The 13,861-nt window shown below is 41.1% G+C and overlaps 1 protein-coding gene across 2 annotated transcripts in view; it reads right to left on the minus strand.

Annotated features, from left to right (window-relative positions):
- Positions 1–6,547: 6,547 nt before the first annotated feature.
- trabd2b (TraB domain containing 2B) overlaps positions 6,548–13,861 on the minus strand; it is a 69,419-nt gene continuing 62,105 nt past the window's right edge. For both annotated transcript variants that reach the window (XM_005734110.1, XM_005734109.1), the window contains 3 exons: positions 9,966–10,062; positions 7,601–7,885; positions 6,548–7,302 (listed from right to left, as the gene is read on the minus strand). In XM_005734110.1, coding sequence (XP_005734167.1) covers positions 7,077–7,302; positions 7,601–7,885; positions 9,966–10,062 — 608 coding nt within the window. In that variant the 3' untranslated portion in view covers positions 6,548–7,076. The remainder of the gene's footprint in view (positions 7,303–7,600; positions 7,886–9,965; positions 10,063–13,861) is intronic.

Below are 13,861 nucleotides of genomic sequence, written 5' to 3' on the forward strand. Positions count from 1 at the left end.
TGTACGTGTGCTCTCGTGTGCTGATGGCTGTGTGTTTGTTCCCTTAGCTTTTAGCCCCAGTTAGCTAGTCACACCCACACAACCCCATTCAGACAGGCGTGTGCACGCAAAAACGCGCACCGTCCTATTAGCAGGACTTATCAGAGCCCATTTGACCCCCACCTTCTCCCTGACCTCTAGCGCCATCCCTTGGGAGAGCCAGTCAGCAAGGCGAAAGTGGTCGTGGGATGAGGGGCTGCTACACCGTCTGACTGTGAGCAAACACTGATGGTCAAACACACAGCCTCCCCCACCCCTTGAATTCTCTTATCCACTAGTGTCTCCCTGCTCCCCTCTTCAGTGACATGCATTGCATCAGGTCACGTCACTAATTTCCACTCTAATACGACCTTAAAATATTGGAGTAGGAAAGTAGTTTTGCTGCCTGGCTTTAAAACTTTCTGTGTACAAGTGTGGTATTTATTGTTTTTCTACCTACACTTGCTATCCATTAGTCACATTTGTTAAAAGTTAACACCCAGATGAATGAACAAGCTGTTTAAGTTTGTTCCCTATATATATCGTCAAATTACTCTCATGCAATCTGTCTTTATGTGCAGAGAAACCAAAAGCAAGTTGTTCCTCATTCATCTCCAGCAGACCTGCTGCCAAACTTACAGTTCACCCAGAATCTGCCACAGTCAGCTGCCTTCAGCACAATCATAAAGCTATGTGTGCTGTCAAAACAAGTAACTGACATTGTATCGAGCTCTGGGGTCTCTTTGGAAATCAGTTTCTCTTAGAGAATGAGTGAAAAATGCAAGCATTTTGCTCAAATTTCCATTGTGTAAACTTTAAACACAATACTTTCCTTTACATGTCAATCACATTACCAGTTTTTCCACCAATAAGTCTCCTAAGTTGTGTTTGATTGTGCCAAGTTTTACAGTCTAGATTAGGTGCATTTCAAATAAAAAAAGAAATTAATTAAAAAAATACAAAAGTTAGAACAGCACAGAGAGCACTCGTTTGCAGGGACTTTTCTTTTTGACACCTCGCTGTCCCGTGTTCTCCAGCAGACTGTGTCTTCTATTGAAAGCGAACAATAGGGTTCTTAATCAGCGGACCTTTCCCCCTCGCCTGCTCCTGGGTCAACTGATGGCCCACGCTGCTTTGTAACAATTGAACGGCATAAAATATATGTTTATGAAAAGGAGAATTAATCACAGTGGGTATCTTTGGATAAAGTCATATTTGTTTTTTATACCCTTTCTCCAGCTCTGTTTAGAAGGGCTTTCATGTGGCTGTAATTACCATATTTCATTAGCGTGTCGAGTGTCACCGCTGGAGCATCAAAGCGGTTGGCTCTTCCTATGTGCGGCAACCACTGCCAGGGAAGTACACAACTATCTGTTTTTTTCCCCAGAATAAATTCGCCCTCGCCTGTTTTTGAGTGCACTCTCTCCCTCAAGCTGCTGTCGATATCAAAGAGAACCCATTCCGCATGTGAAGTGCCCCTTGTGCAGAATAATAAAGCAGTGCATCATGGCAAAAAACTGTGAAACACAACACTCTCACCACCATCCTTCAATGCACACGCAAGGACACACATGTACATATACACACGGACATACGAGCACACATGGTATTCCTCTTTCCTTTGTAACTACTTTGCTCTCCTTGGTACGCATTCACTCCTTCTACCTCAGCACTTAAAAACAAACTACTTTGTTATTTTTATTTCTATGCAGCACAATTAACAATTCCCCATTTTTCTTCTTTTTTTAAAATGTATACATTTTTCTTACATTGTATTGAATTTTATATTGGAATACAAGAAAAGAGACTTTTAAGAGAAAGTTGTGTTGCCTTTATAATTATTTTAAATAAATAAAAAAGTTTGATTTAGGTGAACCTTTGTGCTGGACACCAAAACAAATAAAAAGCTCTAGTGTGGCGATGATTATCCTCCTTCATCACAGAGACAGTGACCAATGAAATAGCTTGATTTGTTTAGAAACACTTAAGCATGAATAACTTGTATCAACCAAGTGATATCTGCCAGAGACTGCAAATGAAATCACCGAGTGTGTTCAAGAATAAGAAACTTTGGTTGGGTTCAACAAAGGAAAGAAGAATAACCTCATCCAAGCAAGATTTGAACAGTTTTATCTGATACGTCAACATTTCTTGTCACTATAGTTGTAAATAAAATTTCAGCAGGCTTTAGATCTCTTTGGGTGACTGATTAAAATGAAAATATAAAGTCAAACCCTAGCTGTGTAGTATATATATATATTTTTTTCTTTTTAATAAACATCACCAGATGCCGTCTGGCCTTTAAGACTTGCACCTGACCCTTGTTAATGGAATACAAGGCCATGGGTTCAATCCTGCGGCTCAAAGTTACGCATCTTCAAGGGGACTTGGACAATGAGAGAAAATAATGTCTCAACCAGCACAAACACAGATGAGCTGCGAGTTAGCTGAGCTGTCCAAACAGCGCTGCTTTGCCTCCACTATCAACAGGATTATCTAAAGGGAGAAGAGCTATCTGCCCTCGGGCTAAGCACGCTTTTGTTTTCCCAAAGCTTTATGGCTGCCCTCTGCTAGACAGAGAATCAAAGCTCTCTGTGAAATATGAGGTCACACTCACCACACAGGACATGGTTGTGGTAGACAGACGTTTCCTGCGACTCATAATTACAGATCTAGTGTTAAAAATTAAAAAACATCCTTCAGCAACGACCACACAGACCTGCTGTGTGTCACTGCAATGTACTCGATTGACTGAGAGAGAGAGACAGAAAGCTGAATGCGAAAGGCATCTGTTGTCCTGACTGTGTGATAACAAAGTCCTCCATGCGCTATTGCTGTGATCAGTGTGCAATCTGCAGCTCGACAGTCAAAGCAGCGAGGACTTTAAATGCTCTTTGAAGCTCCAGCTAGCTCAGATCAATGTTCTCCTTGGCTCCTGTGACTTCACTCTTTATTAGGTATCGATCGAAGAGGAGGCTTGTGACACTTGTACCTTCTGCCATTGTGCATTTTATGCTTTCAGCAGTTATCTTCACCACATGAGTAATTTACACTGCAAAAGACAATATGTACATCACCTACAGCATCGATGTCCAAGACCTTGAACAGAAGTTAACTAGTGGTCCTTTATTATGCTCCTTTTTTTTTTCTCCCTATCTGTCAGTGAGTTGCAACTTAGCGGTGACCGTCTTAACGTCCTCTCAGGACAAACGCGGCAGTTTGATTCTTAATCCTTTTACCAGAGGTGATTTTTAACAACTTCCTGGTTGCCTTTGAGTCAAGTCAATGGGTCTGAAGTCTGATACACTACAGGCTTCCTAAGGCGCACTAAGCCTTAACCTTGGAGCCCCCACCCACCCTCCCACCTCCCTAAGAGGCCTAGGCTAACAGGGAAGAAGATGGGGAGGGGGGCGGCAGGCAGGCCAGGGGGTGCCTGAGGTGTGCGGAGAAACCAAGGACCTGCCACATTATATGCTTTAACATGACTGGCAAATCCACCACGGTTAAACAAACTTAACCTTCATTTGTGAAACGGTGCAAATCAAAGGGCAAAAAACGACTTGTGCAAGTAATTACCACCGGGGGAGAGCAACAGGGCGAAGGATGGAAGAAGGGTGGGAGGGAGGGGTGGGGTGAGGCAGCGGTGGTGGTGGTGGTGGTGGGGTGTGGGGGTAGGCTGGTCGGTTTCAGGGACAGCAAGGCGTTAACAGGTTGAATGGAAGGAAATGGGAATCATTTAAGGTGAGGGGCATTTTTAATGAGTTTACTCAGAAATTGATTTTCCACTGTAATCTTTTATTTATATGCGGCTGGCGGCGTGTGCCCAGCAGAGTGAGGGTCAGCCCTCAGAGCACCCTGTCAAGGCCCCCACTCCCTCAAACAACACCCCAAAGCCCAGGGAAAATGGTATTCTAGCTAAGGCAAATATTGTCCTGCCTTGGCTTACGGGGCGAAAAAGCTGTTTGTTCTAAAAAACTTGCTCTTTTTTCTTTAAAAAAAAAATTGCTTATGAGAAGACCAAGAGAAGGTGTAGGCTAACCTGAAAGGTAAGCGTGAAGTTACAATTTATATATTAATATTATTTTAATCTTTTAATTAAAGGTTTTTAAGCAAGATTTAAGCTGATAAATGTACAGATATATTTGAATGATCATATTTTCATTTCTTAGTGATTTTTTGTGTGAATAAATATCCCCAAAAAATTTGTTTTATGTATAAAGTAGGTCATAAGTGTTGGTCACTTTTTCAGACGACTGACAATAACTTATGCGAACACTCAAAATCTTCCAAATTTTATTGTGTTTTTATACAAATATTGAATTGACATGTTTTGATTTTAAAACTGCTCAGAAAAGTAAACTGAATTAGAAAAAAAATTTTAAATTCATGTTTTACATAATTGAGTTTATTTATTTATGTTTTGTAAAGTTAATGGTGCAACAATTATAGAATAATGTCGGGCAATAACAGGTTCATGTGGTCAGTAGAGCAAAAAAGTTTCGTTTAAATCTCTCTCTATTTTTTTTAAAATAAATAAATAAATAAATATTATAATACTTCTAAGAATAAATTTGGGTATATTGTACCTGCGTGGTATCATTAACCTTGAATTAAAATAAAACATTTTATTACCACTGACTTAAAATTTACAACTTGACAGTTTGTTTTAAATTATTTATTACGTACCTGTATGGACATTCTTAAGCCATTGTAACCCAGTGCCTGGCCGCCTCTGTGCCTGTCTCTGTGCTCAGGCTCTGCGGCCTCCAACCAGGTTTTCAGCTTTATGTGCTTTGTTGTTGCTCAAGTTTTTATGCGACTCTAGCGCCATTTAGTGGTAGAAGTGCTAACTGCAGCAGTGCAGCGCAGCCGCTTAGTGTCTCTAGAAGACTAGATTTAAATTATAAGACTGGTATGAGACAGAGTATACATATTCTCTGACACCTGATAGGTTCTTTCAACCACAAATTGGGCACTAACTATCAATGAGAAGATAGTTACAAAAACACTGGAGAGCTTCTACTTTTCACATTCCCTGTCAATGCTGTATTTTCCTGCTAAAATGATGAATTCTGTTTTTGAAATGCTTTTTGCATTTATTATTATTATTATTATTATTATTATTATTATTATTATTATTATTATTATGTCTCATCTTTTCTTTAACTACTTTCACCGTGTTTACTCTCAAACTGCCGCCTTGTTTCGAAGTAGACAATCTTGTTGCGAACTCTGGGAAATGTTATGTTGGAATAAAACTGAATTCCATGTAGATGAGCTCATTCAACCTTATTCGTGCATTCTGGTCATCATACATAATTGAACTGGGGCATCATTAATGAAACTTGTCTCAGTTGCTGCTGTGAGAATTCAGAGTGTCGCAGTTTCTGCTGAAAGTTGTCTTTGTTTTATATAATAATTTTTAAAATGTTCTTCTGTTTTCCAACTTTTATTGCACTTGTAAATGTCCTTGTAAATCACGCAGTCTTACTGCATTTACATTTGCTATGAGATAGCAGAGGAGGAAGCCGATCAGGAATCAACACAGTTTGCACAGAATTATTTTGTTCCCTCGCAACAAGATCACAGCAAACATGATGAACTTTACTGATATTGTGAGCACTGCAATATAATACACTACAGTATCATCATCATCATCATCATCATCATCATCATCAACAAGTTTATTGAAATGAATAGTCACTTTGTCTGTTGCCAACGATTCCCTTAAGAGAAGTTGTAACCTAGTTAATCGCAGTATGTGACGACTGAAAGGATTCTTATGTTTTATGGAGCTTAGAGGAAGCATCCAATCTTAAAATATTTAAAGTGAAGCTTCATCATTCAAGCAGCTTCAAAAAGGGAAGTGATGGAGTTCGATATTTTTGGTTAATTGTTAACACGCAGAGCTCAACGGCCTCCGTATTCCTCCTTTTGTTAAAATGTTTAAATGTAGTATGACCTTTGATTAATGGCTAATATCCTTATTTTTGTTTTGTCCGTTGCTGTGTGGTAATATATACTTTTCACATTTCTCAAAGTTGCATTTTCACAGTTGCACAGTCCTGTCTGTGAGCTTTATACTGGAGACACAACTGACAGATGACTCATTATGAGGTTTGCGTTCCCCATGTTTTCCTTGTATTAGCCAGCAGGTGGCAGACTCAACTCACATGTTGCTTGTTTCCCTAGTTAAAAACGTGTAGTTCCACTATAGTTTCTATTCATTTTTCCAGATAATAGTCATATTTGAATGTTTTTGACAATTCCGAAGCTTCATTAGATTATGACAAAAAATATCCATAATTTCACACTTTAAATAAAGAACAGATGGTGGTGTTATAAACGTATTCTTAAACACACAGTTTATGTCTGCTGAAAGAAAGACCGCTTGATGCACTCGATTAGTTTACAGACTATATTTATTTACGTTTTATTTCAAAAAGCAAGAAAATATACTCTTTCTTCCAGAAATAATAAATATACAATATTTCTTTATGAACAAAATGCACAATTTACAAAGTGGCATCTGAGTGCTTCTCTGTGTGAAGGTAAATGCCTCACACAGTACCTTGTTTATTCAACTCATTTCTTTTCACAGAGTTATAACTGTTAGTATGACCTATTCTCATTATTAAAGTCAGTCTTATTTTTCTACATAATATTACAGTTTTTATAGGTAAAAGACTCCAGCTCTTTGAATTTACAATTCTTCATTGTGCTGTGTGTTTGTTATTCTATCTCAATACTTTCAGGAGGTTTGGACTTGACCCCACTGCAGTTCAACATAGTCCACGTTTTGCTTCTTACGCAGCACAGAGCTCATTCCACACATTATGAGACTTGGCAAGTTTTTAAAGACATTGGCATTTCAGCAGCCTGAAGCCGATCTCGCTCTATGGTGGAGAACGGATTGTCCCACGTTAAGACGTCTTATCCTGACTGAGATGTTTCTCCCTGACAATCACTCCTTGTTTGGCTTTATCAGGTACGCTCCACTGCTCTGGTGTGGATGAAGTATTGTCCAATGTTTCTCATGAGGTAACACTTTCTTTTGGTCAGGAGGTGAACAATATGTGTGATAAAAGCCACGCTAAAGCACAAGACAGCGTGACTTTGCTGTGAGCTAGCTGGGCTGAGCTGGGGCTTGGTGAAGTGGAGGAAGGCGAACTATCTCGATCTATCTCGTAGATCTCCATCCGCCTGCGATGCTTTTGATAGGTCAGCGGAGGCTCCACTGTCACATAGCCATTGATTATCCTCACGTTTGGTGGTGGGGTGGTGCTGAAGAAAGGAGGGGGGGGGGGGGGGGGGGGGGGAATTAGGTTATGAGGAATTTAGCTAGACTGGAAAAGAACGGAGTCTTACATGATCTCCAAACAATCACATGCATAACATCTCCAGTACATATTCAGCAGCCAATCTCATTGTGGTCTTTTACTTAGGGACATCCAGAGTTTATTAATAATCGTCATCAAGCCAGTACAGTCCTTACAGACATTCAATTGTTAAAAGATTATTATGTTTTGTTTAAAGAGGTGCAACTCAGCTACAGCCAAACTAATCATAATAAATATCTCACCCATCCCCAATGCGAACCCACAGGTCACTGAAGAGACGGGGTCTCCCGTGGCCACGGTGAGCTTTGCGTGGCCGTTTATGGCGTCCAAACTCCTCTAGCTGGCTCAAGCTGTCAGGGAGCAGCATGTGAGGCAGCTCCTCCCCTCCAAGGCCAGGCATAGGTTCTGGGTCCTCGAGCTCCAGCTCCATCTCTGGACTGGTTGGCCAGCTAATGGGAGATCCTGTGCTAGTGTCTGTATTCTCCTTGCTGAACTCTGGTGCTGCAAGGAGGTCTGGACCTGCTGCCCTGGAGCAAGGGAGGACAGGACAGACAGGGGATGGACTCAGTTCTATTAATACTCACAGAAAGACTTTTACCCAAATATTAGATCAAAATAGTTTCTGTTAGTATTTCTGTACTGTTTCGCAAGATTTCCAATGTGCTACCAGACAGTGGTGTTGTTTGTGGTTTCTGACCACCCCATGGCTTTCCACTTACACCCGTAACTTCAGTCAAGGACATGAACACCAGAAGGGCGTCCTTTAAAAGTTGAAAGACCCAGCAGACAACGTAAGAGGAAGTTGGAACTCTCATGGCAATATATTGTGCATCAGAGCTGACATTTGACCAAGAAGACCACCCAGAATCTCCTGTCTTCAAATATTTTTGCCATGCTGCTCTTTCTTCCAGCCATTACTCATACTTTCTTCTCTCTTGTTCTTTTCCTGTCAATATGGCTCGCACGTGACTTTGTGTTTCAGTAAAGCATCAAAAATATGTTTTACACATCATTCAAGACCTTTCAACTGAAATAAACAGCAGTAGAAATCGCATGCTTTAGTCACGATTTCTTTTGAAATACTTATAATCAGTTTTGTCTCACCGGTCATGATCAATTTGTCGGTTTGCCTTTCTGTTTTCACAAGTTTCAACAACCTTGTCTCACCCAGGCCCTGATGGCTTGGTCAGTGCGATGATAGCTCCAGGCCTGCGGTCAAGCTACTGCACAGCCAAACCCAGCTCTGGGCTGCTCTGTCAGTCATATAATTGTGCCAGTGGGTTCAAAACACTCCAGGTCTGAGGCTAACAGCTTTCATAAACACCTCTCATCCAGCCATCCTGTGGTGTGTTTCCTCGCCTGTCAGATCACCTTGTATCGGGGAGCTAGAAGTGTCAGCTTGCAGGCAAGTGTGTGGTCATGTGTGTGTGTGTGTTTGTGTGTGCGTGCACGCAGTAGACACAAGTGTTTCGTGACCACAGTAAGTCAGTCCACTTGTCAGCTTTTAAACCATGAACCACTGGCTGAAGCCCACAAGCCTGGAAACAGGATGGAGAGAGATAGGGAGGCTACATTTACAGCTGTAATTTGCAGTGAGAAGTTTGTGAAAAGCTCCAGCTGGAGGGATGAGATGTTTTTACTGTTAGAAAAAAGACTGTTCTTGTTATGCCTTGTTTTTCCATTTTCACTCCGATTCCAGCGACTGCTCTTATTATTTTATAGGCCCATGGATCAAACCCTTAGGTGAGAGTGGAGGTGCTGTGTGCCAGTGATTGGGCCTGAACACTAACAGACATGGAGAAGAGTTGTAGAAGGCCACAGGAGCGAAGCCAAGACTCTTTCTGAGTCATGTATGTGTTGCATAGTTGTAAATTTGAGCATCTCTACATTTATCCTGCATACATGCATGCATGTGTTTGTATGTTGCAGTGAAAGCAGACAGAACCACCACTCTGGCAAGTGGCCTTTGGCGGCCACCAGAAAGGGGGGGTGGGGGGCAGAAGCAGGCAGGTGAGGGAGATGATGAGGTATCAAAGGATTCTTGCATAGCACAATTTGGACCGTATCTGCACTTCAATAAATCTGCTGAGGTTAAATGCCTCAACTCTCAAGAGAATTAGACGGATGTGGACAGACTAAGTTGGGGGGGGGTCGATACAGATACATGTGGATGTGCATCTGTATCCCTGCCAAAATCTACAGTAAGAGTGCACAAATGTTCTGCTTCACAGTCTGCACTGCCATAACATTATCAATCTCATGCACATAGAAAATCACATTCTCTTTTACTTTTTCCATTAAATATCTAGTCTGGTTAGAAAAAGTCATACTTTTAACCTGTAAAGAGTTTTAAATAGCTCTAAAGTGCCTGATTACTCAGTCAAAACCGGAATCATCCAAAACTCAAATTTAATTAGCGCAATTTATGTGTCGTCATCAAGAACTTAGACTCCATAATGTCAAACAACTGCTTTTCTAAAGAGTAATCCAAGCAACCACTTATTTTTTATATTTTTCAGCAACTTATTTTTGTTTTTGTCTTTGTAACCACAGTCATTTAATCAAATGACATGCTCCGTCATCTGTTACTCTTGTCTGCGTACTCACTCTGTGGCTGGCTCTTGATGATCAGAGGGCATGTGGACAATCTCATAGCCCTCCTGCCTCAGGATGTCCAGCACGCTGTGGTTCCCCAGAAAGTGGCCTAGCAATGAACAAAAAGCAAAACAAAAAAAACCCCAGAGGTCACAAAAGACTCAAAATCAGCTTCTTGCGGCGCATGCATTTGTCTTCAAGAGTAAATCTAGCCTGGATTATGTTTCATGGATATTTACTTACGTTGAAAGTACTCAATTATTATGTAGTGAACAAAACTTCCATAAATTTAGCTTTGTTTTCATTGTGGTGCTGAACATACCAATAACATGTTTGTGTGGCCCACTATCTGAACTCTTATTTTCTAACAACTGTAACAGACTATATCTTCCTAACACAGGCAACTATAGCTTTGGTCAAGAAATGTAAGCAAACCTAAAAGTGCTTCTATTCATTTTAATGTCCACATTTGTCCGACAAATACCAGAGAAACCGTGCCAGTCTAAATTTCTTGCATTTTCTTGTGGATTGCCTCATTAAATATGATCTTTTCTCAGCCAAGTTTTAGAGACACTAATGGATTTTGGTGACAGTGACAACTCAGACATGGAGTGAAGTGAAGAATCTGCAAGATAACAGGGATTGTTCAAATGAAAACTTGGTCTATCTATCGGGCACTCAACCTCTTGCCTCCCTTCCAGCCCTCTCTCACTTTCCATCACCTTGCATATGACTCCTTCAGTCTAACATCAAACATTCAGGCCCCAGCCGCATGCTGATGAAAGCTTTTTTTTTCTTTTAATTTATCCCATCAGCCGATAATCCTGCATGTCAGTCAACCCAGCAATAAGCCATAATGTAGCCTGACATCACCCTCACCAACACGCACTCCCTAAGAGAGGAATTCATATTTGTGCGCAGACGTATACACATACTCACACACGCGCAGGAATTTTACACACTCGCACACCTCAGCTCGCTTATTAACAACACGCTGACAATATTCGAGCCTCTTTCTTGCTTTCCGTCGAGGCCTTCTGCTCCCACTCAGCTCCTCACCCCCTGCCAATTTTATCATTATAATGTTCCTGATCATTCCTGAAAGTCAAAGAAAGAGGCACGCGGTGTTACACTTTCTTGGCAGCTGAGTTCAAAGGCAGTGCTGGGATAGGCCGTGGAGTGAGAGGAGGCTTCTAACAACAGAGCGTCGGTGAGATCAGATGGGATTACACAGAGGGCCGAGTGTGAGTTTTTTGTCTGGGTGACGGTGAGTGTGTGTGTGTGCTTGTGTGTGCTTGTGTTCTTCTTTTATTATACTTACATATTGCCATAAGAAGTGATGACATTTTCTCATGTTCATAGGCTTAAAGGTTTTATGGGAGAAAACGTATGATTTTGTTGTGAAGTCAAAGGTACAGTACAGTACTATTTAAGTATTTGTTGAGTCAGTTCACGTCCTTTGACAACTACTACTGGGAAAAAGTCTTGCGCCACCCCTCATTCATTTATATTTTGCTTCCAAGGAGCCAAACTTCATTGGGTTTTTTCCAAGTATTCTTGAGCAATACATATCCAGGCTTTCTGAAGATATTTCAAAGTTTTTCTTTGGACATTGTTTCTTTTTCGTTCTTTTTTTCAGTCCAGTCATTGTGCCCAACCATTTTTAAGGGAATATTTTCATATTTGGTTAGTAATTTAACAGTGACCTGTGAATCATTCAAGCATAAAAAAGGCAACTGAATTAAGAGATGGGCCAAGAGATGGCGTCTGCATGTAAATTTTTCAATTTTGTCTATAAAAAATACAAAAGATCGCACAGTTTGACAAACCTAGAATCTTATTTTTGCACAAGCAATTCAAAAACTGGCAAGGCTAGACACGTGGGAGCCAAAAGAAGAAGTGGCAGGACTGCAAAGGATCTACAGCAAATAAACAGTGAAAGTCATGTCCTTAAGAAATACGGGGGAAAAAAATCCAGCAGAGCTCTGACAGGAAGCAGGGACAAATGGATGAAGTGTGTGAAATTATACAAAAACTGGACTGTAAATGTAACAGTGTTTATGTAGCATTATTCCACTTGCCACAAATGTCAGTGTAATGGGGAAACAGAAGCAGAAACTGGTTACATAAATTAGTGGCAATGGGTCTTAACGAGTGTTGAATCTTGATTTGAAATTGTGTGTTTGGGATCTCGCCAAATGGATGGAAAAACCAACGGAGAAAAAAACTGTCGGATTTTGATCAACCATATAATACCATCTATCACGCCTCTGTCAGTGCGCCCCAGGGTGGCTGTGGCTACAATGTAGCTTGCCATCACCAGTGTGTGAATGTGTGTGTGAATGTGTGGATGACTGGATGTGTAAAGCGCTTTGCGGTCCTTAGGGACTAGTGAAGCGCTATATAAATACAGGCCATTTACCATTTATCTACACATGTTTCAATAAACTACACACGTTTCCTCTTTTGTCAGCACCGGTATAAAGAAATGAGGGATGGCACATGACTTTTGCACCACCATTAGGTCAAAGGATAATTATACTGACAATTGGGAATATTTCTACACTTACAAAGGCCAACTGTATTGTTATTTGGTTATGTAAGATAAGATAACTCTTTATTGTCATTGCACAGTCATACATAGTACAATAGTACAATGAAATTGGAAAACTGTCCTACGTCGGCACTACATGTAACACAACACGATACGATACGACGCATCACAACGCAACACAAACAACACAAACAACACAAACAACACAAACAACACAGTATAATAACTTAGTAATAAAAAAAGCCAGTCAGGTCAGCTATTTGCATTGATCAGGGCTGTTGCCCTGTTGTAAAAGTTGTCCTTGAGTCTATTTGTTCGGGACCTCAGCAGCCTGAACCTCCTGCCAGATGGCAGCAGCTTAAGCACCCCGTGTCCTGGGTGTGTGCAGTCCCGTAGAATGCTGCGTGCCCTCTTGAGACAGCGAGTGCTGTACAGGGAGGGAAGAGGATGTCCAATGATTTTTTGGGCCATATTGATGACCTTTCTCTGTGCTGTGGTGCAGCTGGAGAACCACACACCGATGCAATATGTCAGCACACTTTCAATGGAGAAGACGGTCAACAGCTCCTTCTTCAGGTCCATTTTTCTGAGGATTCTCAGAAAGTGGAGACGCTGTTGGGCCTTCTTAAACAGAGAAAACCGGCAGATGGCCACTGCTCCCTGAGCTTTGTTCTGCTGGAGGTTTCTTCCTATTAAAAGGGAGTTTTTCTTTCCCACTGTTGCCATTTTATTGTTGGGGTTTTCTCTGTATTATTGTAGGGTATTTACCTCACAGTATAAAGTGCCTTGAGGCAACTGCTGTTGTGATTTGGCGCAATATAAATAAAACTGAACTGAATTGAAAAGAACAGCATTCTTCTTTCTCTTTTCACCCTTTCCTTCAAACAAGATCTTGGGGCCAAAGTCAGCTCGTTCAGTGACTGCATGCTGACAGATTTAACCTCCTTCATGTCTGTGTCAAGCAGCTATTTCATTAAATTCAGTGGGCTCGGGGCAAAGAAGAGCATGTGCCGCGTGTTTGCTGGGTGTGAGGTCAAGCTGATTGTTTCGTGTGTTGGCTTGATTTCCTCTACTCTGCCATCATTCATAACACACCTAGACAAAGTCGTGTATATTTATGCGTAACTTTGTTTGGAAGATGACATAACAAACAACCATATGGGTTCAATTTTTACACTTGCTGTAAAACTGCCATTCAGTTTTCTGAGGAGGGAGAATGGTTTGGATGCTAAACTTGCATCTGCTGCTTAAACAGCCTACTGAATGCACACACACACACACACACACACACACACACACACACACACACACACACACACACACACACACACACACACACACACACACACACACA

The sequence above is a fragment of the Pundamilia nyererei genome, unplaced genomic scaffold, assembly GCF_000239375.1.
Source record: "Pundamilia nyererei isolate P.nyererei 1_Seehausen unplaced genomic scaffold, PunNye1.0 scaffold00056, whole genome shotgun sequence".
Taxonomy (NCBI): domain Eukaryota; kingdom Metazoa; phylum Chordata; class Actinopteri; order Cichliformes; family Cichlidae; genus Pundamilia; species Pundamilia nyererei.